Consider the following 26,108-nt stretch of genomic DNA (forward strand, 5'->3'; position numbering starts at 1 on the left):
GTATGAATATGTTAGATGTATGATAATATGCGTGGTTTCTGAAAAATGCACTTTGGTGTAATTGAGAAATATGTGAAAAATATCAAATGGTGTTCTCCTAAGTGGTTCTAGGTTCAAATCCCCACCCTATGGTAATGGTACCTGTATGTGTGAAAAATATCAATAGGACTATTCTCTAGTGCGGACATCCGGAATTGCTTAATGTCCAGACTTGTTTTGTTTTTTCACATGATCAGAATGAATGGAAGGACACCATTTCCATTTTGTTTTGTGCATCTCTTTTCTTTATCAGTAAAAAAAAAAAGGCACTAAAACACACATAACAGCCTCCAAATTCTCTATACAGTCCACCAATGAAGGAAGAGCCCAATCTAGAGGTGATGTTTGACTTTTAAGTATTGGCAGAGCATGGTTTCTATTCTACCTTTACAAGAAGGCAAAAAAACAAGTAGTCCGGACGTTAGAAAAAATACGGACATCCATAGTAGAGAACAACTCATATATAGGTTTTCTCTAATGCGGACATCCACATTCGTAGTTTAACCAAATGCGGACGTCTGCATTAGAGAAAAAATCTATACATATATATTAGATACCGAAATTGACATGGATGGGTCCAAGTAAAACCGTATGCGGATGAGGGTCCCTTTTTTTTTCTTTCTTTAAACTGAAAAAAAATACACATGTTTGATTTTCATTTTTTATACAGGAAAAAGACAACCTTAGACGACCGACTACTTTCTGCTGTCTTGGTTAGCAAGGAATGAAGAATTCCCGCATTAAAAAAAAAAATGAACGAAGCATTCCCGCATTAAAAAAATGTCCTAATTCTTGACTTTCTTGGTTAGCAAGGAACGAAGAATTCCTACGTAAGGAAATGGTGAATTAGTCGGCAACCTCATTTCTATATATATGCCAAACCTTGCTACACTGTGGCACAAAAAAACCCACCCCAGAAAGCCCACTCTTCCTCTACCTCACATTATCACATACCGCGTCACTGCGATGGCAAGCACTGTTGACGATCCAACGGAAGCGGCCTCAAATTTGACAATGGAAACGGAAGGAACTATGAGCAAAGAGTACGTGCCTAAGACCCCCTGTTTGGTTGGTCATTTTCTTATTGACTGACTATCATGTGAAATGTTTAGTAGGGACTGAAATTAGTTTATTTTATTTTTAGTTATATTGGAGTTCGACTCTGGGGGGAAGTGACCACCGCTGTGGTGGGAACCCATTTGAGATTGAAATTAGTTTGGCATAAAAATGGTTTTTTTTTTTCCAGTTGACTTTAATATTATGCATTTGTTAGTGCCGTTTTCCATTCAAACACATACTAATTAAATAATTTTTCTTAATTAATAAAATAAGGATTCCAACTTGAAATGTCTTACCACCTTAAATTCAGTCACATGAAACAGAAAGGCCAGCACCAGTACTATCTTGTTGTAAAAAGGAGAATATAAAAATACTTGAACAAAAAAAAGTCCGATGCCTATTCCTAATCCTAAAAATGTAACGACGTAGGGATTATGTAAACATAGTAAAAAAACTTTAACAGAAATTAGGAAAGTGTAACCCGACCCGACCCGCCTAACATAAATATCCTATCCATATTGCCATAAACAGAAAGGCCAGCCCCTTTCGTTGTAAAAAGGGGAAAGGAAAAGAACTTGAGCAAATTTCCTTATTTGTTGTTAGTTTCCTAAATTCTCTAGTTTCTAGATTTTAGTAGGATTTGATTTAAAATTTTCTAATTAGTTTATTGGAGGGCTATTTACACCAACACACCCTAAATTTTTATACGTTTCTACAAAACTCCTTGAGATTTTAAAAATTACTCAAACACCCCCCTAAGGTCTTAAATTGTTTTCATACAAAACTCATTTTTCTTAAAATTCCTTCAATAATGGTTGATTTCATAAAAAGAAAATATCAAAATGGCATATCTGCCCTTAAATTCATAAATGAAATTTTTTTGGTGAACCCACCAGGCACCATACTGCCCCTCTCCCCTCTCGACAAACACCTCACTCACACCCCTCCTAACCCGCGGCCATGGTTGCCAGCCATGGCCCTTCTCTCTATCTTATCTTCCTATTCCTCTCTCTCTCTCTCTCTCTGTGGCCCAAACCCCCCTTCCCTGAACAACATCCACACACCTCCCTAACCCACAATCCCACAGCCCTCAACCACCTAAAGTCCCACCCACCGCCCAAAAGCCCACCTTGATTTCTTGGCACCTTAGTTTTAGGAACAATGTCCCCAAACTAATATCTCACCCATCGACTCTCAATCGCCACCCCTGATATCTCGGATCCAACCCCACCCATCGACTCCCAATCCCCGCCCTTGAGCGGGTGGGTGTTTGTCGAGAGGGTAAGAGGGGGAGACTCTGCTGGTGGGTTTAGTTTTTAGTTATTTATTTATTTTATAGTTATAAGTTTAAGGGCAGATTTGTCATTATATATTTTCTTTTTATGAAATCAACAATTTTTTGAAGGAATTTTAAGAAAAAAAAGATTTTGTGAAAATAATTTAAGATATCAGGGGTGTTTGGGTAAATAACTCTATATTATCCTAGTGTATATAGGTTTTAGCTTGCTATAAATCACCCAGCTTATTTCTACGACCCGCGTAAAACCCCAAACCCTAGCTACTACACACACAAAAACCCACAAGCCTCTTGCTCTCCCTTCACATAACGACACAAAAACCCCACAAACCCTCTTGCTCTCCCTTCACATAAGGAGTCGCTGCAATGGCAGGCCCTGTTGACGAAACAACGAAAGAGGTCTCAGATTTGACAATGGAATTGGAAGGAACTATGAGCAAAAAGTACGTGCCTCTTAGAACCCTGTTTGGTCCCTGAGAAAGGGATTGCCTTTGAATTGAGGGATTTTAGGCATTTTGCTTGGGTTCCAAACAATAATGAACGTAAAAATATGTTAATTTTGGTCCATGACGCGTTTTCTTTTATTTTTAATCCATATGGGTTTTTGTTTTTGATTGTTTTGAATCTTGTGGAATGCTTACAGTGCACACAAGAAGGAGCTGAAGAACAAGCAGAAGGAAGAGGAGAGGCGGCGAAAAGAGGAGGAGAAGGGAAAGCAGGTACCTAATATCTTAGCATGCTTTTATTTCTTTTTCTCTGTTTGGTCTTTTGAAAAGGATGAAAAAAATTGTGGCGTGCTTAATTATATTATATATATTGGTTTCCCAGTAATCTTTTTTATATATTTTTTGGTGATTTGAAGGCATAAAATTAATATTTCAATAACCATGAAAGTGAATTCATACTAAATAGTCACTTGAACTCTGGATACACTTGAAGGATAATGTGTAATTTCTTACTGTACACAAAGAAGCTCACCCCAGTTGATTATGAAGTCTGATCTTATCTTACAGGCTGCTGCCACAGAAAGCTCGCAGGTTAAGAAAAATGTAGCTAATGAAGATGAAGAAATGGATCCAACGGTATACATTAATTATTTTCTGTTTTGATTTTGTTCTCACTCATTTATGACCCGAGCCTCATCCGTTTTTCTTCTTTTGTTTTTTATCATGTTGCAGCAATACTTTGAAAACAGGCTGAAGCATCTTGCTACACAGAAGGCAGATAATAAAAATCCATATCCTCACAAATTCTTAGTTTCAATGACTCTGCTTGAATATGTAGAAAAGTATGACGGCTTAAGCAATGGGGAGCATGAGGAGGAGATCAGTGTATCGCTAGCTGGTATTCAAACTTAGGGGTTTATATTTATTTAGGGTATCATATATCACTTTCATTCTCTTTGTTGATGTGAATAATTTTACTCCTATGCAAGGGCGAATCATGAGCAAAAGGTCCTCCGGCTCTAAGCTTTTCTTTTATGATTTACATGGTGGCGGTGAAAAGGTTCAAGTCATGGCTGATTTAAGGTATAAATTTGTTGCCAACCCCACTTCTTTTTCTGGTAATTTATATCTTAATGTAGTAGTAATCCTTTAGAACAATGTAATGAACTACATTTGCCATCTTTGCATTTGTTATTATCTGAAACAATTCTTATATCATCTTTTTTTAGGGTTTAAAAATTGCTTGAAGATTTTAGTTGTATTTAGTATATATGTGCAGGCAGACACACTTAGCATGCCCAAGTCTATATAGTTTCTTTGGTGAAACTTATATAGCAGTTGGTTTAAGTTTGATTTTGCTCTGAAGTTGCTAGTCATCAAATACTATTTTTATGTGTAAATAAGATCAACTGATTCTTTTCATATTTTCTCATCTTCCATCTAATTTTCCACAAGATGATGGCATGACGTTGGTCTTGTAGAAAGTGGAAAGCTAATTATTGTATTGAAGTGTTGTTGGATGCTCACTCCCATGGAAAATTCTGGATTCACCCTTCTTAGATAAATGTAAACTATTTTGCTTCTCCTTATGTGTGATTGACTTCATTTTTTCATGCAGCAAATCGGAGTTGGATGAATCTGAATTTTCTAAGTTCCATTCTAGTGTTAAGCGTGGTGATATTGTTGGAGTGACTGGGTTCCCAGGTTTGTAATAGCTGTTGATATACCTTTTACTTGTAATTTATAATAATTTGCTTTCGAATTATATGATCCAGTAGAATAAGCACTTACTAAGCACAAGTGTTTTTGTAATAGCTGCATGGTGTAATCCAGATTATAGTTTTATGTTTCACTTACTAAGCACTATAGGAACAAATTCATTTCCTCTACATTGACCTGTGACATAATTTTCTGCTGGATTTTGTATGTTTCGTGACTATGAACTGTTCATTTTGTCTGGCTTACACAATTTTCTGTTTTGTCTGTTTGTTTCTTTCTTTTTCTTAGGGAAGACAAAGAGGGGGGAGCTGAGCATTTTCCCAAGATCATTTATAGTCTTGTCACATTGTCTTCATATGATGCCAAGGCATAAAGCTGGTCCTGCTTCTGATAATGCTAATGCGAAGGTGAGCAATAATGTTTGTATTTTTACTGCTTTAATACTGCCTGTGCTCCTATTTTGACTCCATTACATAAACTTCTGCAGAAGACTGATGGATGGGTCCCAGGAAGCCCAAGGAATCCTGAAACATATATTTTAAAAGACCAGGTATTGATTGATGAAGAAACTTTTACACCTTTTTTTTTTTTTGCAGTATCTGTGAGAACACTAAGATTACAGTTCTGGGTTTTGATTAAGTAGTCATACTACGTTATTCCCTTAGTTTTCAAATTTTTATTCTGTTCTCGTTTTCCATTATTTTACGTGTTAAGTTAATTGTATTTCTTGCTAGGAAACTCGTTATCGTCAACGTTATCTGGATTTAATGTTGAACACTGAGGTTCGACAAATATTCAAGACCAGATCTAAGATCATTCAATATGTTAGAAGGTTCCTGGACAACCGTGATTTCGTGGAGGTTGGTCTTTCAGCAGCTTGCTTTCTGTATCCATTGCGTTTTCATGGCCATTTGTTGATGGTGCCTTGTCTTTTCTATCTTTGTCATTTGGTTCTTCTATTTTCTCCCACCCTCAGGTTGAAACTCCGATGATGAATATGATTGCTGGTGGAGCGGCTGCCCGCCCTTTTGTGACTTATCACAATGAGCTTGACATGAAGCTTTTCATGCGCATTGCACCTGAACTATATCTCAAGCAGTTAATTGTTGGTGACCTGTCTCGTACCGGTGTTTATGAGATTGGAAAACAATTTAGAAATGAGGGTATTGATTTGACTCATAATCCTGAGTTCACTACCTGTGAATTCTACATGGCTTATGCAGACTACAATGACTTGATGACCCTGACCGAGGAAATGTTAAGTGGTATGGCTCAAACATATGCTTCTTTTGCACTTCTCCATGTCTTTAAAACTACTTGGATTTCTTTGCTGACATAATATTAATTAAATCTAAAATAGAGATGGTCAAGGAACTCACTGGTGGATACAAAATCAAGTATCACTCGAATGGGCTCGATAAGGATCCAATTGAGATTGACTTCACTCCTCCTTTCAGGTCTGTAAACTAATTCATTATTGGTCATGCATGTTATAACTGAAACAGATTTGAAACAACTTATCTGATGGTTTTAACTGGTACTGTATTGCAGGAGGATCGACATGGTTGATGAATTAAATAAGATCGCAGATCTCAACATAAATCCAGCAGATCTCTCTAGTGATGAAGCTAACAAATATCTTAAGGAGGCATGCAAGAAGTTTGATATCAAATGTTCTCCTCCTGAAACAACAACTCGTTTGTTGGACAAGGTAAATCTTTTTCTTTTTCCCCTTTCCAAAATATTCTTCTAAATCCAGTACATGAATCAGGATATTTTATCCAATTTGAACTAGAGTATTTTGAGGAGCTAATGGTATTTTTCATAGGTGCAATGACATTGAATACACTCATCGCAGTTTCAATAGAGTGTGAATTATGATGGCATATTCTCATCCCAAAAAAAAATTCACATAACTTTGAGATTCTCTACGCCTGTGTATATATACGAAAACTTCATGTAAACCATTAAGAACTATTTGAATAATTCCATTTCCATTACTTTATTCAAATGGTTCTCACAAATTCCAAACATATCTGGTTATAATTTTGCTATTGGGTGGCAGGGAATGGCATTTTAATGTGGTAATTCAATCTCATGTTTTTCTTGTGTTGATGACATTTTCTATCATTGCAGCTTGTGGGGCACTTTCTGGAAGAGACTTGTGTAAATCCTACATTTATCATTAACCATCCCGAGATAATGAGTCCTTTAGCAAAGTGGCATAGATCAAAACCGGGCTTGACTGAACGTTTCGAATTGTTTATCAACAAGCATGAGGTATGTTTACCAACTTGAAGACTTGTTTGAATTATTTATTTATTTGGCATCTTTTGGTTTGTTGCGTTGTGCTTGTTACCAAATGTTATTTTGCTGGGCAGCTCGCCAATGCATACACTGAATTGAATGATCCTGTGGTACAACGCCAACGATTTGCTGATCAACTCAAGGTATGACTTCACTGTTTAGTTTTGGTATCTTATTATAAATTGTTTGGCTATTTTTTTTTTCTTTTTCTTATGATATGTGGTTTGAGTTTCAGGATCGACAATCAGGTGACGATGAAGCAATGCCTTTAGATGAAACATTTTGTAGAGCTCTTGAGTATGGTTTACCTCCAACTGGCGGTTGGGGTTTGGGCATCGACCGGCTCTGTATGTTGTTAACTGATTCACAGAATATCAAGGTTTGTGCCCTCCATCCCTCCTCCCTCTCCCCTTCAATAATCTTGTGTTTGTGGTCATGTGTGAGATGTCACCTTTAATGGTTTCTCACTGTCTATTGTTTGTGGTTGGATAGGAAGTTCTTCTCTTCCCGGCTATGAAACCACATGCTGAGCCTTCTGCTAAAGGTGCTAATTCTGATGTTGGAAGACCTTTCTGGCATAATTTTAAAAATCTTCTGGCTGTCCCGTGAATTCTGTTGCTGTTTGATGACCAGTTCCATAATGTTATGTTTCTTTTTTATATATGAAATAAATCGTTAAGAATTTTCTTTTTCAAGTTAAGACAGTGAAATTTATATGTAATTTGATATTATAATTTATTTTTTAAGAATAAAGTCTGAAAATTGTACAATATGTTTGCATGCATGATATGCCTGGTTTCTGAAAAAATGCACTTCCGTCCGGTGTATGATATGCTTGGTTTCTGAATTTTGCCGTCTTTTCATTGTTACTTACCGTCGGACTCAACCCACCGACTGACCAGTGGCCAAACATCAGCAGTTAATGAATGACCACACGGTCAATTTAACAGAAGAATTAAATTGAACAAGTTTGAAAATATTAGGGTGTAATTTGATGAAATTGAAACCGTGGCCCATATTGAGAATGACTTCAAATATCTAGGGGGTGTTTTGTAGTTATAGCTTTAAAAATAAAAAAAGACTTCCAGGCAAAGTCTTAAGCTCGAAATTCATTTACTACCTGAACTAGCACCATTCTTAAAGTTGCTCTCGTGTTACCAATGTGCTCGAAAAGCAATTGGGAACAAAAATGTCAAAATACTTGGAATATCTCAAAAGAGCTTGCCAGATCATCAACTTTGTTCAGATTAATCAAAACCATCAAGTTCTTCACAGAGTATACGTGAGGAAAGTACTCTGTGATTGTTGCATAACATTGAGAATACAATTGAATTATGTTTACAAAAATATCAAATGCCCGCAATTGAGAAGCACTTCTGATTATTCTCTTCAAGTGTGCTGGCAGACTTCTCGCATCTTGCTGAGAGAGAATCCCACATTGGGGAATTAAAGCCTTGCCATAGTTTAAATGATCTTGAGTAGTCATTGCCAATTGGTTTTGAGTTGAAAGCTCACATTCTAATATGTTATCATTAGAGTCCAGGGGCGGAGCCACACTAGGACAGTGTGGTCTCGGGTCCCACTCAAGTTTTTATATATTTTAAAAGTAATATAATGTTATGTATTTCTATATGTATATTATTTCAAATACTTTACGTTTTGATATGTACCCACATGTGTTGTGGCGAATCTATTAAGGCACAATGAGGTGCTTCAAATTGCCCACTTGCTCAGTTGTGGTGGTGCATTCCAGTGTACAGATTACCTTATTTCCATTTTCAGCATTTAAATAAATGTCTTTGTCCTTTTACTTTCATTTATTTTTATATTACTCCATTTACTTAAGTTTACAATGTAAATAAAGAAGTACCCCCTATTTGGATTCAATAACCATGTCTAGAGAAGCTCAAGCAATATTTTCACTACTGCTAATGGCAGCATGTATTATGTAAGTCTTTGGCAGATGTGTCACTATCACCACCACCTTTGACCTTGCAACGATCCCAGGCCTAGTGCCAGGGATCCCAAGCCTATTGCTTCTAGGGTTCTCGGGCTTATTACCTCTAGGGATCACAGGGCTACTGCTGCCAGGGAACCCGGGTGACATAACAAAGTGTTGGTCATCACTTCATAATGTTCTTGGGTGTGCATGGGAAATTTTACCTCAATATCTACTGGTAAATTTGTAGTAGGCCCTGCTTGTTGCAAGGTCTTCCAAAAATAGAATATTTTAATCGTATAGCCGGGGGTATACTCCAAAATATAATATCGTACAAGTATCGCCGGGCGGCTATACTAAAAATAGAATATCTTAAACGTATAGCGAGCATCTATTCTCCAAAAAAGAATAGCTTAAAGGAATAGCCGGGCGGCTCTACCCTCAAAAATTATAATATCGTACAAGTATAGACTATCGGCTATACTCCAAAAATAGAATATCTAAAAGTATAGCCGCGCAACTATTCTCCAAAAGAGAATAGCTTAAAAGTATAGCCGTGTGGCGATACTTGATAAATATAATAGCTTAAACGTATAGTCGTATGGCTTTACTCCAAAATTATAATATCGTACAAGTATAGAAGGGCGGCTATACCCCAAAAATTGAATATCTTAAACGTATAGCCGCACGGCATAATATGCATAATATGCATTTCTCTTTCTTAAACGTATACCCTTCAAGTGGCATAATATGCATTTATCTTTTTTAATTACTTTAATTAGTAGTTAACTAATTAAATCAGGCAAATATATTATTTAATTACTAAAAATAAAATTAGAAAAAATTAATTAACCTAAACATACTAAGTTTATATTTATTTTAAACGAAAAAACCTCTTCCGACAAAACTTCGTTTGCACATGTCTATCTCATTGAAATTTGTTGTATTAGACATCTCCCGACAAAATTGCGTCGGCATATGTAATATTCGTCGGGAGAGGTCTAATCCGACAAATTTCACCGGCATAGACATGTGCCGACAAACGTTCGTTGGTAGAGGTGTTTTTGTGTTTTTGTTTTATATTAAAATTATAAAATAAAATTAGTTTCTTTACGTTTTTTTTACAACTTCTTTAATTTAATACATGTAATTAAGTAATATCTTAGACTTTTTGAATTACTTTAATTAGTAATTATGTTTTAATTATTATTTATTTATTGAATGTTTAAATTTATTACTGATTTCATAAATGACTTGATAAATAGTAATTAATTATTTTGTGGACAAGGGATTTTAAAATAAAACCAGGCATGTGTTTGAATAGATTTTTCTTTCAATTGTTTAATGTTCAATCGGGTTGTTTCTCATTCAAGAAAAAGGGGGGGGGGGTAGTAGTGGCGGCTAGCTTATGTTTGTGATGACTTAGATAATTTTTTTATATCTAAATGAATTTCATTTATAGAATCGAAATAGCGTACATAGAACAACACAATACAGTGGCCTCGTTGAAACATTCCTAGGAAACAAACTCCATGGTAGGAAGAGAGAACCCACAAAGCACACCAAAGCTCCAGAAAGAAAGAGAGAACCCACAAAGCACACTAGCTTTATCCACCTCCAATAACGAATGGCGCTGGAAATAGAGAAGTTTGCATGAAGCAACACAAGAGAACAGACAAAGTACAACGAACAGCCTAGGAAAAAACGAAACAAAAAAGTCTTTCACTTCGTATCATCCCAACATTAACAAGGAAACTTCCTATGAATCCATAATCCTTAAGACAGGAGAAGAGCCAAAGATGCGCTGAGAGGATAACTAAGAAAACACCATGCAACAATAACAAAACTGGCATCACGAATGCTCCAATTACAAGTTAAGGAAGGCTCCTAGGAGACCCCACTGGACCAGTCTCCATGGGCTTGTCAGAATAGGCATCAGTGCACAAGCGCTTAAGAACCATGAAGTCTACCTAGAAACTAAGGTATCATCATCAAAAATGGGTGCAGACATGGTAGGGACCAGAGGATACGAGGCCCAAAGCCAAACACAAAGTGACAAATCACCAAATAGCAAGGGAGGAAAATCCGAAATTGATCGAACCAGACCCCAAAGAGTGGGTGGAGTCACAGTGACAACAGATTAGAGAGAGGTTGACATTGTACCGAAGGCGACGACGTAGACAAGTGCGGATTGAGGACAGGAGGGCAATGAGACGCACACAAAAAGAGGGGGAAGAGGTAATCTCATATTGTATGCTATTCCTAACATAGGGAATGAATATCGTGACTATTGGGATAACATATTCATATGCCTATTACTTGTACTGCTTTTATATTGAAATTTTGATTTATCAGCAGAGGCGATGAATATTGTGACTATTGGGATAATATATTCATATGCCTAGTACTTGTGCTTTATATTGAAATTTGATTTATCACTCACCGAACTGTCCTTTTCGTTTGTTGCTGCATCTAGAGTGTATTTTTCACATGATATTAGATTTTCATTTCTGTGAATCAACAATTTATTTAATAAATAAAAAACATAGCAGAGAAGGGAAAAATAGAAGCAAGAGGGCCTATTCATCACATCACCCCTTATCTTCTCAAATGTTTGATCTTCAGAGTTGAAGGCTTAACAATGCTATCAGATGTTCTGTGACCAATTATATGTATATAAAAAGTCCAGAATTTGGTCTGTCCAGCACAAGTAATTGTCCAAGTCTCAAGTGGTATATCACATTCTAGGTTTATCCTGTGACTCTTGCATTGCAACTCAATCAAACTAGAGATTTACCTCTCAATGCATCGAATTTTGATCCAAATATAATTCGAATATGAAAATAATTTATTTAACAAATTCAATGGGATAATAATTCAGTTTCATTTAAAATAACTTAAATTAATTTAGAGTAAATTGTCTCACACGACTCCGAACTAGGATCCCAATCGAACTTAATCCCCCGAATTAAAAAGTAAGCAAATTTAACAACCGAATTAATTAAATGGCAAATTTAGCATTTGCCGTTAATTTGTGTGAATTTTCCAATCCAATTATTCCGATTAATTCATAAGGATAAACTTGGTAATTTCGAGTAAAATAAATCAAACAAAAAGGAAAAAAAATTAATAAGAAAACTAGAATAACATTTAAATAAATAAAAAAATTATAATTATTAATAATAAATAATAAATAAATAAATAAAAAAGCAGCCCCATCCAGCGAGAAGCCCGAACAATCAGTGTCAGCGGAGGCGGAGGTGTGTCTCTGAGAGGGAGCTAGATTGAAGCTTTGTCTGTAACATATACCTTGGCTGCCTCCCCACACCCTCCAAATGGAAATTAAAATGAACCAAAATATTCCACCCCTGTTGTATTTTTTGCAGACCAGGTTTTTTCAATGAAATTTCTAAAGGTTTCGAACAAAAAACAAAATAATGATAGCTGGATTCTTGGTTTTGGTGGTGGTGGGCTTGATGGATCTGTGCATGAATGATAGTTGGGAGTGGATTTTATTATATTACGGTCTGCGTGTGTTTAGAAATTTAGAGAGAGAGAGAGAGAATATATATAAATATGGAAAGAAAACAAAAGGGTGTGGTAAGCGAAAGAAAAAAGCAAGAAGGATCATCAATGGTGAAAAAGTTGAAACGCGGTGTATTGTAGGGAAAATAGGAGGGCTTTGTAGCACGCTACCGCCAATTTGGAGACTTGACGAGTGTTACTATCAGCAAAACAACAACAACAAACCCTGCTCTGAATTTCTCCCACAACTCTTCAGAATTTCATTCAGTTTTGGGATCAGACGATAATTTTTCGGAATTTTACGGAGATGATGACGATGAGGAAGAAGATGGTGATGGCGATGATGGATCTGGGCAGGGGGTGGTGGCTGCGAGCGTGGTACGGTTTAAAATATTCTACTTAAATAGTATAGCCGAACGGCTATACTTTTAACATATTCTATTAGACTATAGCCGCACGGCTATACATTTAGAATATTCTATTTATATCGCATAGCCGAACGGCCAATACTGTTGGATATTCTATTTATAGAGTATAGCCGGGCGGCGGTATATTTATATAGTACCGCCGGTCGGCTATACCGTTTACCATGTTCTATGAATAGAGTATAGCCGCCCGGCTTTACGTTTTAACATATTCGATTTCTTCATCCGTATGAGAGTTTAGTCCAACCAAATTCTCTCTCTTTCTCTCTCTCTCTCTCAAATTCCAAGAAAATGGCGAAAGGTGAACGCAGGGTGTTGTTGGTATTGGGGGACTACGAGGAAGACTACGAGGCGATGGTTCCATTTCAAGCACTGCAGGCATATGGAGTGTCCGTTGATGCCGTCTGTCCTGGCAAGAAAGCTGGTGATATCTGCCGCACAGCCATTCATCAACTTTCTTCTGCTCACCAGGTCACCCACCTCTGCCTCTTTTGCCTTTTCCTTTTTCTATTTTTAATGAAAATCGTTTTCTTTAGCCTCATTACATCACTTGAGCACTGTCAATTGGTCTTTTCCATGCTCTGTAATTAAGCACACTCAATTAGATTGAAGATTGAATGCTTATTTCACTTGAATTTGTAAACCCAAAACAAGAAATTTGTCTCAAAGATTGAAGTGCTTACAATTATCACATATGGGATTATGTTGCCTCCTCTAAAATTTGGAATCTGTTGGGACTGGAAATTAGTTTGTCAAGTTTACGAACGAACATCACGCTTTCAAGTTTAGTTTTTTGCATCAGCCAATCGTTGGTAGCCTTAAATATAGACAAAATGAATAAGTTTTATTGTTTATTAGAGCCACTCATTAGACTGACAAATAGCAATCCGTAGGTTATAGTTCTAGGTTGTGTGGACAGCGAGACTAAAGTAAGCTCAAACAAGAACACATGTTAGGAGTTTTGTTAGAGTGCTTGCTCATTCATTATGAGCTAGAGAACCAACCTGATTTGAGCTTGAGTTCTGGGGACAAGACAGCGTGCACAAATTCTTGGCTCCAACGTCACTGCGTACACCATGTTCAATAAACAAAATTGCATTAGTGCTCTCGTCTCTAAGTGAAAATGATCTGATAATGGGCTACCTAGGTTTGCTGAATCGTGATCTGTGTTTAATTTATAAATCTTCAAATGCTACATGTCTTTCTGGTCCCCCTTTGTTTTAATATATTTTTTGGTTTTCTGTATTTTTTTTCTTTGGTTGCAGACTTATTCTGAATCACATAGTCACAATTTCGCACTCAATGCAACATTTGATGACATGGAATTTAACAAATTTGATGGATTAATAATACCAGCAGGACGGGCACCTGAATATCTTGCTTTGGATGCGTCGGTTTTAGAATTGGTGAGAAAGTTTTCTGACTCCTGAAAGCCAATTGCTTCGGTTTGCCATGGGCAACTTGTCCTAGCAGCTGCAGGCTCGGTTAAAGGTAGGAAGTGTACGGCCTTCCCAGCTGTCAGACCTGTACTTGTTGCTGCAGGTGCTTATTGGGTGGAACCTGAGACCTCGTCGGCGTGTGTTGTTGATGGTAATATAATTACTGGGCTACATATGAAGGCCATCCTGAGTTAATTAGGCTTTTTGTGAAGGCACTAGGAGGTAACATAACTGGTTCAGATAGGAGGATCCTGTTTCTCTGTGGGGTAAGTTTTATTTTCCTTCGTAGTGCAATGAGAAATATGAAATTGTGATGCTAATCAATATTGAGTATATATAGTATCGAGATTTGCCCCTTTACAGATACTTCTGAAAGATAGTGAAAATAACCTGAATAGGCTTTACCAGATTTGCACAATTCTGGTGTGATAAGTTTCCATCATTCATTCCTATGTGTTTTTTCAATGTTTTGGTGGTATGATTCATTGGTCTGCTTACCTGGGTCCATTGCCCATTGGAATACTTGTTTGTCAGGTCATTTGTGTGAGTTGTGAACTTGTGAAAGTAAATCCAATCATGCATACTGGTCATTTTTCAAGTTGTTTGAATTATGGATTCTAAACATGATATATAGACAAGTACATCCTTTATGAATTTTAAATGACTTCTTTACTTTAATTTTTCGGAAAGTTGACCCTTCTCCAAAAACTGAATACCTCCAATACCCAAGCCAATTAGGTCTCCAAATTCGAAATGCTACTACTGCCCTAGACCCATAAATTAGTTGCTGTCAGATTTCATAAGAACCTATTTTCTTGAAACCAGTTGTTTGTTTTCCCTTTAAAACCAAATCCTCTGAAGCATACCTAAACTTCTCTACCTACAGTGCCAAAAGTTATACAACTTGACAAACCTTAAAGCCCACCACGTTTGGAAAGCTGGTTATTTAACAATGATAAGATGGTCCATAAATCAAGTTTGGCTACGTGTTATAATTCACTGTAAATCTAGTAAACCCCTTGACAAGAACGTTAAAGCCGCATGTTGTTTGTTTATGAACTAATTGTTATTTACGTATTATTCTAGTCAAAGATCAAAATTTTATATTTCTCACAGTTACTAAGCATCATTCACTTTCTCTCCCTCAACACTTGTGGGACTTCATGGAAGATTATGAGGTAATTGTGCCTTTTCAGTCTCTTCAAGCTCTAGGATGCCATGTTGATGCAGTTTGCCCCAAGAAGAAAGCTGGTGAAATCTGTGCAACTGCTGTCCATGATTTTGAAGGTGATCAAACATACAGTGAGAAGCCGGGCCATAATTTCACTTTAACAGCTGACTTTGAAGCTCTATATGTCTCAAGTTATGATGCTCTTGTAATCCCTAGAGGTCAAGCCTTAGAATATTTGGCATTGGATGAGAAAGTTATTGCATTAGTGAAGCAAATTGTGGAAGCCAGGAAACCAATTGCATCCATCTACCACGGGCAGCAGATTTTAGCTGCTGCTGGTGTTCTACGGGTAAGGTTAATCCCTTTAAGCCGGGCTACGCCTTTGTTTCGAGAAATTTGATCCGACTATCAATTTGGTCCATATTCTTTACGTTTCTCAGTCAAATCCGACTATTTCCATATCGTTAATAAATAATTAATTAAGAAAAAAGCACCATCCCATGTTGCATTAGTTTATACTTTAGAGATTAATTTGCTAGTTTTAACATATCCAAAGTAGATATTAATCAGCCACTATATAAGATTTTAATATAATTCTTTTCATGTATATTATTTTTATTCAATAATATGTGAGAATTATTTGTATAATACATGAATTTTGTGTCTTATTGAAAATTTTGTAAAAAAATAAGTGTATTAAACATGAGAAATACATATGTAGATGTACAATACGAGTGTTGTACGTTTGCTTTTTTTTTTGAAATGTGAATTTTACCAAGTCTTTAAGATGTGTACAGAACACGGATGTATTATTGAAAATTATTGAAACATCGGATCCCATAATATATATATATATATATATATTAAAGGCAATTAAAACAAAAAAAAAAAAAAAAAAACCCAGTCAAGCTGTGCTACTATGCTTCTTAGACATGTCAAAAAAAGTAGAGCCGTGCGGCTATACTTATATATGTACTAGGATCCTTTGTCTTTTAAATTTTTTCCCCAATTTTCGTTTATCGATAAGAGTAGTTATCCATTACTATTAGGTCATTACCCAAGTCTCTATTTTCCCCTTTTAATTTTTTACTTTTCCAAAGTTATTACTAGTATAAAGAATTTAGCACTTTCACGTTTAATTAATATTTTATTATACACATACGTATGTATTTTTCAATAATACATTCGTGTTCAATATACGCCTCACATGTTTTAAAAAACAAACTTACAATAGTCGTATTGTACATGTACTTATGTTATGTGTAGAATCTCCTACTCTTGGACTCATGATAGTAGTAGCAACATCACTCTAAGGGCGTAGTCATAAATTTGTTGGGCATGACATTGATAAGTAAATAGGGATAAGCAACTCGGCCAATTTATGATTCATGTTAGATTGATTTAAGCATCAACCTAATAGCATAATCGAACTAAACAAATCTATTAATTCATTTTAGTTTTCAAACTAGTATGATAGGATAAAATTATACACCAATCGAGTTCATTGTGTTATCCTTTTCAAGTTGCAGTGCAACAAAAATAAAAGAAACACACCCAAAATCAACTCCAAAATTAACATTTCTGCCCCCATTTTGGGGGTTTTAGTGAAACTATATTGACAAGAATTAAAAAGCTGATATGGTTTCTCTATTTCGTTTTTACATTCCTTGGCTTTTAATTTGAATTGCCCCTATATTTATAACTTCATGGCCCTGATGTTGAATAAATTGTCTTCCAATTTTGGGCTTTAGTCCAGTTTCTTGTTTTGTTTTTTTTTTTTCTTTAAATTTATTTTGTCAATAAAAATATCATCAATTTTAAATATAGAGGAATAGGAATAGGAAACTCTAAATTCTAATTAATTCTTTAATCAACTAAATAGGTAATCCATCCACCCCAAACTTTTAAAAGCAAGTAAGAAAAGCAAACCACCAAAACAATCGATAGAAAGAAACTTACCACTTTCCTGTTTTATCTGTTTTTTTTTAAATTTTTATAATGATCACTTTAAGCCTATTGTTTTGGTTTATATCAAAAAAAATTATTAGGGGTTCTTTGATCTAAGTTCAAAATTCCTAGCCGTCATTGGGTTTAGTCCACACTTTTTTTGCTGTAGATTTGGGTCCATTGACTTTTATTAATTTTTTCATGTGTCAATTTTATCCTTTGAGGTAAATAAGGAAAGAATAGTAATTGAAAATCCAAATTAGTATATCGATTCTTTCATTCTAAATAGATTTCAGATTTTAAATTTAGAATCCTTCTATTGCCACCATGACATAAAAGAAGTTTATATAAAACAATGGAAGTAGGATAATTATTGATGATATCTTCCCAACAAATATTTACCTGACTACTAGGTAAATATGATATAATATATCTAATTATTGGGTAAATATAGGATAATATACTTAATTACTAGGTAAATATAAATATAACATAATGTACCTAACACGTAAGTAGTATATCAGACCCATCCATCAGTTTTCTGAGTTGAAGTAGTGGAGACATGATAGGAGCCCAGGCAACATTAAAGCAGTAAAAATACAAACGTTGCTCAATTTCAGACCTTGAAGCATGCATTGTATTGCTGTGTGTAAGAATTAAACAAAATGAATCAGTTGAAATCGATGGCGAGTTAGCAGAGTTGACGACATGAAACGCTATATTATTCCCCAAGGCACCATTTTAAAGATATAATATTTTTAGGGTATACCTTTAGAAGAATGATATATCCAAGGTGTATAGCCGAGCGGCTCTACAATTAAAATATTATATTTATGGCGTATAGCCGCGCAGCTATATCGTTAAAATATTATATTTATAGAGTGTAGCCATGTGGCGATACTTTTAAACTATTAATTAAAGTAATTTAAAAAAAGAGAAATCCATATTATGCTACTTAAGGGGTATCTTATTTTAAAAAAAAATTGGGAAAAACGTAGCTATGTATAGCCGTCCGCCTATAGTAGCCGTCGGCTAGACTATATGAGTATAGCCGCGCGGCGATACTATTTTTAAAATAAAATTGGTAAAAAACCGAGACACAGAGGGAGAGAGAGTGGTCAAAATTTGTGAGGCTTCCGAATGCGAAGATGAAGACGATGATGGTGCTGGTATTGGAAAGCCTGACCTAGCTAGAGTTCAAAATTATCGAATCGATGATCTACCAGAAGAGGTATATTTCCTTATCTTATTTTCATTTATCCACCAATTCCCCTGAACTTACAAAACGTTTTAGCTCGTTAGGGTTCAGGTTGAGATGAATTTGATATTAATTTTCCGACTCAAACTGTGAGAATTAACATCCCCTTTTAGAATATATGGTTCATATGAAAAATAAATTTTATAAGTTCTAGGTTTCATATAAATTCAGCCGTAGATATTAATATGAAGTACATCTCATTTGTTTTCGCAAATACAGATAAACAAGAGTCAAAAGGGGTGCCTTGGTCCATATGTTGGGAAAAGTGGTTGTCTTGAATCAACAAAAGCCATTTTTTGGAGACAGCCTTCAATCTCAGCAAAGAATTTTCAGAAACCAGCCATCGGGAATTGGGGCATCCGAATGCTTATCTGCCATATTTGAGAATGATTCTTTCCTTCAACAATGCTCTCAGAAATATCTCCTTTCTACTTCCTCTTTGTTTGAGGGTCCTTCTAACCCTAAACTTTCAAAGGCAACAAGGCATTAATGGGACAGTTCTTGAAACACAGGAAAGATGCCTCCAAATCCACATGTTCCCACATTTCCTAATAATACGGGCTGAGGGGAAGCTAGCTACTTATTTGAGCAGAAGAAGGAAGGGAGTCTGCCAGGTGACTTGAAGATATAAAATCTTAGCAGGAGGGCATTGTTGATAGAGTTGTAAACATGATTCATGTATTTATAGTTAGTTGAGAGGTTTACTTATTGATGAGCTCTAAATCTGTTCAGCTCTTAAAGGCTCACTTGGTTGTATATAATTATGTGATTGTAAATCTGATAATAGATGTGAAAGGCCATTTTTCTTCATGCACATTGTACATCTTCTTTTTTGCAACAATTGAAGAGGGGGAACATGCTTATAAGATTTCCTTATTTAACTTTCACCTTTCTCCTTTCTCGCAGAATAGACCAATTTGGGACGAACTTGATCAAGGATCCGTTTGAAAACCTTTCTCTTGTGGACTTAATATATGCAGAAAGCCTCCTTCCTTGTAAGTATATATGGCTTCTTTTTATTTGTGTGCCTTAATCTCTGAACCAAGTGGATGATCTCTCAAAGTCTAAGTTCATTTCCAATGCTTCCTACTTGATTTATAAGCGTGCTTAGTGTCAATTTAGCCATAGTACGTACTCTGTACCTGGTTTAAAAGAATCAACAGGGGAATTTAGAATATTCCAACTTGGACCTATCAACTACTGTCCTCATATAGATTCAGCTCTAGATCTTTGGACTACATGTCATGTTTCGGTATATAGAGTATTTTGTATTTTAATTCAATTTCAGTCATATTGATTGCAGGAGCTGATGATAAGCAGAGCTAGGAGAAGAAGCTGTGAAGCCAGTGCAACTGCATTGGCTTACTCGATAGACCTATTGGCAGATAACTTAATGGCCTGCTAACAGGTCGTGTAGAACCGTACCCTTAATTTTAGGTAGAACATGGTGGGAGTGCAATGATATATATCTTGCAGCAAATCAAGTCCCCTTCGTATATGCAAGTCCTAAATGCATGTATTCCCATTTTTGTCTGTGGCTATTGTCATGGGCTTAGTATGGTAGCGTTCATGTCTCCCTGCCATCCATTTGCACTCATTCACATTTCCTAACTCAGGCTAAGCCTGCCAATTCACTTGAAGAGAAGCAAACATCTCAACTGGAGGGCATTGTTGATGAAGTTGTAAACAAGAGATTGACTTGATATAAATCTGTTGAGCTTCTTAAAGGCTTTCTTTTGGTTTATATAATTATGTGATTGTAAATTTGATAATAAATCAATGAAGGCCTTTCTTCTTCATGCAGATTGTTGATTCTTTCTCTTTCTTTTTTTTTTCCCCCGCAACAATCACAGTGCATTTTCCCTCTCATAAGATCTCTGTGTGTACCATTTGCCAGTTATCCTTCCTTTCAGAACAGTCCAAACTTGGGACGAATTTGATGAATGAAGATCTGTTTCAACACGTGTACAGCGGACTTAACGCATACATAGAAAGCCTCCTTCCTTGTAAGTATAGTACACCAGCTTTACTTCTTTTTGGTGTGTATTCATCCAAAGTATTTGGAATTATGGCAGCTACGAATCATTGTCTTCATCTGAACCAGTGGACTCTCTCCAGCTTTCAGTCCACTTCCAATCCCTATTTGCTTTCAAAGCATGAAATTCTTTTAAAAAAAGAGACAAATTTTAAGCTTAGTGCCAATTTAGGCATGGTGCATACCGTGTGCCTCTAAGAATAGGTACCTTAGGCTTTGTACCAAAGTCTGTTTTTGGTTGAATGATAAGTCACTAGGGTTTGGTGTTTCTTCGCTGCTTTTATTCTTTATGAGATAGGCTTGGCAACAGTCTTGTGTGTTTTTGGCAATAGTCTTGTTTTAGTATCAACAGAAAATGGATCTAACAATGTTCAGTGGGTGTTGTAATTAAAATACCTTTTTTGTTGCAGCGTTCTAATGTACCTCCCACGCATGGAAAACGGATCAATTATGTTCATATAAGCCTGAATTGTAGTTTTCTTTTCATAAATGCATGCACGAAGGGGTATTTAATTTTGCCCCTTAAGGTATTGATCAATATCAGTTATATATCTGAATCTGCTTCACAAAGCATGTGTATTTGTGTCGCTAGCCATCTTGTGTGTTGAGTACTATGTGGAAGTCTCGTGTAGAGATACATTAAGCTTTGGATAATTGATTGATTTATTGATCTCGTGATGGTATTTTATACAAATTAAGTTGGAGAAGTAGTCTCTTCCCAATGTGATTATTATGGTTTATTGTCAATTAGGTGCAATTTGTTGAGCAATTATTCTCGTTATGGTTCTTGATGGTGATAGTTATGATCATAGGTTTAGCACAGAATTATTTTTGGAACTGTATACATTTTGGACCTCTTGCAACTCAGAGCACTTGGGTGAAGAGTATCAACGGGGGAACTGTTTTTTCCCTCTGAGAAAATCCTACATACTTTTTATGGAACTCTTAAGTTTTAGAGCTCTGTTTGGTACAAGAAAATATCGCATCATGGAATTGATCACTACTAAATTACTCATCATCTGTATGATCTTTATGTACACTGAACTATTTGAGAATTTTAACCTTCATTTTTACTGGATGATTGGTTTTCATTTTAGTTGGAGGAGGCTGCATGGCAAAAGTTGAGTTTATGCATTGGGTTTGTTTTGCAAACAATTGGTAATGTAAGTTGTCCAAAACCAAGTACGAACAAGGATGAGATGCAATATGCTTATACATTTATGAAAGTGCTTGGATGTTCCTTCCAGTATATAAATTGGAATTTCGCTAACCGAATGGTTTTTGGTGTTGGTATATATAATATATGCGTATTGGAATGCCTTGCAGGTGTTAGTATATGGTTGCTGCTCGTTAACTGGTATGACCATTAGAATGACTTGTGGGTGCATGTCTTCCCATTCAAATGCCTCTGCGGAACTTGCTTTGAAATCTATCATGTGATTTTATGGCTGTTTCATGAATTGATGTCAATATTTTTTTATCAGGTATTGGAAACCCAAAAAAGAAAAAACTTCAATCCTTCCCGTAACCAGTCATCCATAATATCTTCCTTACATGGATTGATGTCATTTAGAGAGCCCATTGGAGATGCTCTAATGTCCAAAAACTAGATTACAAGAACAAGAGTATGTTTATAACATCGTTTTTTGCAGAATTTACTTACCGCTGCCTGAAATTTGATTTCCAGATTTTACAGATTTACTTGCCAATTTGAAATGAAGCATACACTGCACCTGGCAACCTCTCTTTATTCTTTTTAAGGTAACAACATTACTTACCAAACCTGCAGATAACATCCCATATCTGATTTCAGAATACCACTGATTTCAAATGAGCCAAATTTTTTACAACCCTCCTTTTCATCTATAAAACTGACCATATTGAGACTGAGATCTGTGCACAAACTTCTCCTCTCCTCTTTGGTCCTCTCATTACTGAATAAATTTTAGGGTTCCACTGAGACAGAAATAGGGAGAGCAAATGGTAAAAGTTTGTGAGGCGTGCGAAGGCCAAGATGAAGAGGATGATGGAGCCGTTACTGAGCCTGACCTAGCTGGGGTTGGAAAACATCGAATCCTTGATTTACCAGAGAGGTATACCTCAGTAAATTTACCCTCTTTAGGCTTCTTGATCATTTTTTAGCATGGTTCCAACTTATCATTATTTATTATCATATGTATCGTTGAAGTTCTGTTTCTGTTTTATGAAACCTTAGCCTCTGAGCACAGAAGCTTTCTTAGGATTCGGAGAAGAAAAATCTAATGCTGATGCCAACTGTGGTTAATTGGACTGCCCATATCTGATTCCGAAAAACAGTCCCAATTGGGTCTATTTTTTGTAGTGTCCTGATGCTTTTAATATGCTAAAAAGTTATCTTTCTTGGGGTATCTTGCTTGGGTCGATCTTGAATAGACCCAATTATTTTTAATTTCTTTCTTGATTTTCTGCTTCCAAAATGTCAACTTTTTATTGGTAGGCTTATATATATATATATATATATATATATATTATTTAATTTCTTTCTTTCTACAAAAAGAAAATTAGTCTTTTGTATTTATATCGAATATGTTGAATACAAGTGATATCAAATTGGTTTTATTTGGAAATATAAAGGTTTAGTTCAATTAAGTTCCAGGTTGTGATGAAATAAATCTTAATTTTCTAACTCAATAACTCTGAGGGTTCGAGCTCAGTATCAAACTTGAGCTCTAGATGTCATATAATTAATGTCAGCTTTAAATCCTTGAAGTACTTTTAATACTCTGGTTGCTAGAGAATATTTTCAGTTTCAGTGTTTACACCTCTGATTTTTGTAGCTAGGTTTATATCACTAATTTCATTTTCAGAATATTCTAACGTTTTAATATGTGTTTATTTATCAGGTCACTGCTCCTAATATCAGGTTCATAGGTGAAAAAGTGCTGACCAGTTGCTGGATACCAGTAGCACGAGGTTTTAGATCTGTCCTTTTGGACTTCACTCTTCAACTTCCAGCCATCAGGAATTGGGCCTCCCTTCTGAGAATGAAGATTTCCTTGAATGTACAGTGCTCTAAAAAATCTCTCCCTTCTATTCGTCTCTTGTTTGAGGGTCCTTTGAACCCTAAATTTCTCATCTATAAAGATCACCTGATAAAGACTCTGAGAGTGTATCATGTAACCAAACCAGTCCTTTCTATTCGTCTGATTACCAATTAGGTTTTAGGGTTCAATATGAAATACCGAGAGAAAATGGTGAATTTTGTGAGGCGGCTGAAGGCCAAGATGAAGAGGACAATGATGATCATATTGAAGCGCTTGCCTTTCCCTTTTCCAGAACATCGAATCAATGATTTACCAGAGCCTAGGTATGTATTTGCTCATCATTCAATTTTCATTTATCTACCAACTCTCTTGAATTTATAACATTGTACTTTCAAGGTTTTATGATCCTTGTTTTACTCATTGTTTTTAATTATTTAGCTTGCAAGTAAGAATTTGGTTGTCAAAATCTATCCCAAAATCCATGAACAATCAAATCCTGCAAAAACATGGTGGAAGCTTTCAAAAGAGAAATGCCCTTGTCTTAATTTCTAAACATTGATGCTCTCTACTCCTAGACTTACTCTTTTTTTTAAAATCCGTGAGTCTCATTAGATGTCTTGTTCTTGTTCTGTTTCTTTTTTCTAGGCCACAGAAATAAGCAATCACCTTTGGGCTTTGGCAACTCCCTGCCATTAAAAAGTTGAATGATACATATCCTTCATAATCATCCAGATTAGGTGGAACATGCTACGAGTGGAAGGATATATTTGCACAAAATCAATTTCCCTTCATCTAGGCAAACCATACATGCAGAAGCAGCAGCAGCAGAAGGAAGCAAGTCTGCCGGCTCACTAGAAGGATATCGGAAGGAAACATAATAACAGAAGAACACTGCGGATATAGTTTTAAATATATTCTCAGTTGTATTTATAGTTATACTTAAGAGGATTAGGTATTGATGAGCAATAATTCTGTTGGGCTAGTTAAAGGATCACTTGGTTGTATATAAGTATGTGACTGTAAATATGATAACTAATCAATGAAATGCCATTTTCTTCTTCAATTGTGTTTATGGAAGAGCATTACCTCTTAATATCATTTTATCTGGGGGTGAGAGATGTGATTTGATGATCAGTATATGCAGTTCAAATATATAGTTTTATTCTTTCTTTTTCTTTTTCTTTTTCTTTTTCCTGGAAGAGAAAATATAGTTTTATTCTTTAATCTATATTCGCATGTGTTGTTACAACTGCTTAAATAAGAGACTGGCCAACTCTTTCCTTCCATTGATTCATTCCCATGTAATTCGGTTTTGTTTTGAAACTTTTGTAACTTGGAACTTTCAGATGTCATACATGATCTGGGCGTGCCAAAGTTGAAATTTTTTGGATCATAATTTCATATCCATCCAAAATATTTCCCTTTAACTTGGACCTATCAACTACTCTGTACTCAAATTTTCCCTTTTTTCCATTTTTCGAACTGTTATATTCTGCTGTTTTATTTTTTTCCCAACTGTTAGTACGAAATTTGTATTGTCATTTCCTAGACTTGTTTACTGGATGTTTTGGCACAACTCATTCAACCCCATACATCCGAGGCATGACTTGACCGATATGAGAAACTTGACTTCAGGTAAATCATGACATAATCATGCATTCATTATAGGATTCCTAGTTGGAGTTTTTTTTTTCACTCAAAGTATTTTTATCTTAATCTTATTTTTAATAGGATTAGATTTTATCTCTTGAGATTACTTTCCTAGTTCAACTCTATTTTAATTGAAGTTAAAATATTATCTTTTCCTATTGTGACTTTGCTTGTTGCTTACCTCTTAGTCAATTTGGTTTAAAGAGAGGCGTCATTACTTTGAGTCCAAGGTGAATCAAATCTCCTATTGATGATAGGTTGTGGTGCAATAGGAAGTTGATGATTCGTGACCTATTGGGTTTCTCCCATGAGAGAGAACAAGTCTTGTATAAAAGATTATGTGCCATTCTTTTATTTGAGAGCTTTTTGAGATATTTGTTTTCAGCATATAGAATTCTAAGAAAAGCTGCTGTGCGCATATTTGAGATAAATCATCAAGTGTTCAATGTTTACTTGGTGATTTATCAAACACTTTAATCATTCATATTGCATTCATATGCATGTCGGTGACTCATACGGTTGAGGGCACCAAGACCGTGGTGGCGGTTTTCCTCCGGTGAGCTTGAAGCAATCGTGGCCGTATGTGCTCAACATAAGGAGTGTCGAAGATCATCCCAGTGGTTGAGTTACGAAGAAGTCGGTGCAAACATTATCTAGAATGTGTCTAGGATAAGTGTGTGAGTACTTCTTGTAATCATCGTTCTATAGTGGATTTGTGTTGGACTGAGGAGTCCCGTGGATTTTCCCAGAGGTGGGGTTTTACCACGTAAAATAATTCTCTCGTGTTCTTTATTTTATGCCAAGACGTTGGTGATTGATAAGCCATATC

The 26,108-nt window shown here is 35.8% G+C and overlaps 1 protein-coding gene, 1 long non-coding RNA gene and 1 pseudogene across 28 annotated transcripts; all 3 read left to right on the forward strand.

Annotated features, from left to right (window-relative positions):
• Window positions 1-954: 954 nt before the first annotated feature.
• On the forward strand, window positions 955-7,651 carry LOC103323559 (lysine--tRNA ligase, cytoplasmic-like). 2 transcript variants are annotated; one of them, XM_016791673.2, is made up of 16 exons: window positions 955-1,082; window positions 3,039-3,114; window positions 3,409-3,477; window positions 3,574-3,739; window positions 3,831-3,924; window positions 4,460-4,545; window positions 4,849-4,967; window positions 5,048-5,110; window positions 5,295-5,420; window positions 5,537-5,825; window positions 5,921-6,017; window positions 6,112-6,271; window positions 6,697-6,840; window positions 6,942-7,010; window positions 7,103-7,246; window positions 7,360-7,651. In XM_016791673.2, the coding sequence occupies exons 1-16, from the start codon at window positions 1,006-1,008 to the stop codon at window positions 7,474-7,476; spliced, it is 1,896 nt and encodes a 631-aa protein (XP_016647159.2). In that variant the 5' UTR covers window positions 955-1,005; the 3' UTR covers window positions 7,477-7,651. The 2 variants fall into 2 exon arrangements, with proteins under 2 accessions (XP_016647159.2, XP_088900799.1); XM_089044673.1 differs by lacking the exon at window positions 955-1,082 and adding an exon at window positions 2,026-2,838.
• Window positions 7,652-12,920: 5,269 nt separating this feature from the next.
• LOC103323561 (protein DJ-1 homolog D pseudogene) lies at window positions 12,921-15,766 on the forward strand (annotated as a pseudogene). The gene is made up of 3 exons (XR_016123571.1): window positions 12,921-13,227; window positions 14,022-14,461; window positions 15,392-15,766. The product of XR_016123571.1 is annotated as a protein DJ-1 homolog D pseudogene (transcript).
• A 2,618-nt stretch (window positions 15,767-18,384) lies between these two features.
• Window positions 18,385-24,692, forward strand: LOC107880557 (uncharacterized). Of its 25 annotated transcripts, XR_016124565.1 has the most exons (10): window positions 18,385-18,544; window positions 18,791-19,185; window positions 19,478-19,566; window positions 19,860-20,577; window positions 21,704-21,769; window positions 21,933-21,963; window positions 22,091-22,367; window positions 22,556-22,699; window positions 23,489-23,952; window positions 24,275-24,692. It is a non-coding gene; the product is annotated as an uncharacterized LOC107880557 (long non-coding RNA). The 25 variants fall into 25 exon arrangements; XR_001677450.2 differs by having other exon boundaries at window positions 19,860-21,769; XR_016124559.1 differs by having other exon boundaries at window positions 21,933-22,367.
• Window positions 24,693-26,108: the final 1,416 nt, after the last annotated feature.

This window comes from Prunus mume, linkage group LG2 (assembly GCF_029339155.1).
Source record: "Prunus mume cultivar Tortuosa linkage group LG2, ASM2933915v1, whole genome shotgun sequence".
NCBI lineage: Eukaryota > Viridiplantae > Streptophyta > Magnoliopsida > Rosales > Rosaceae > Prunus > Prunus mume.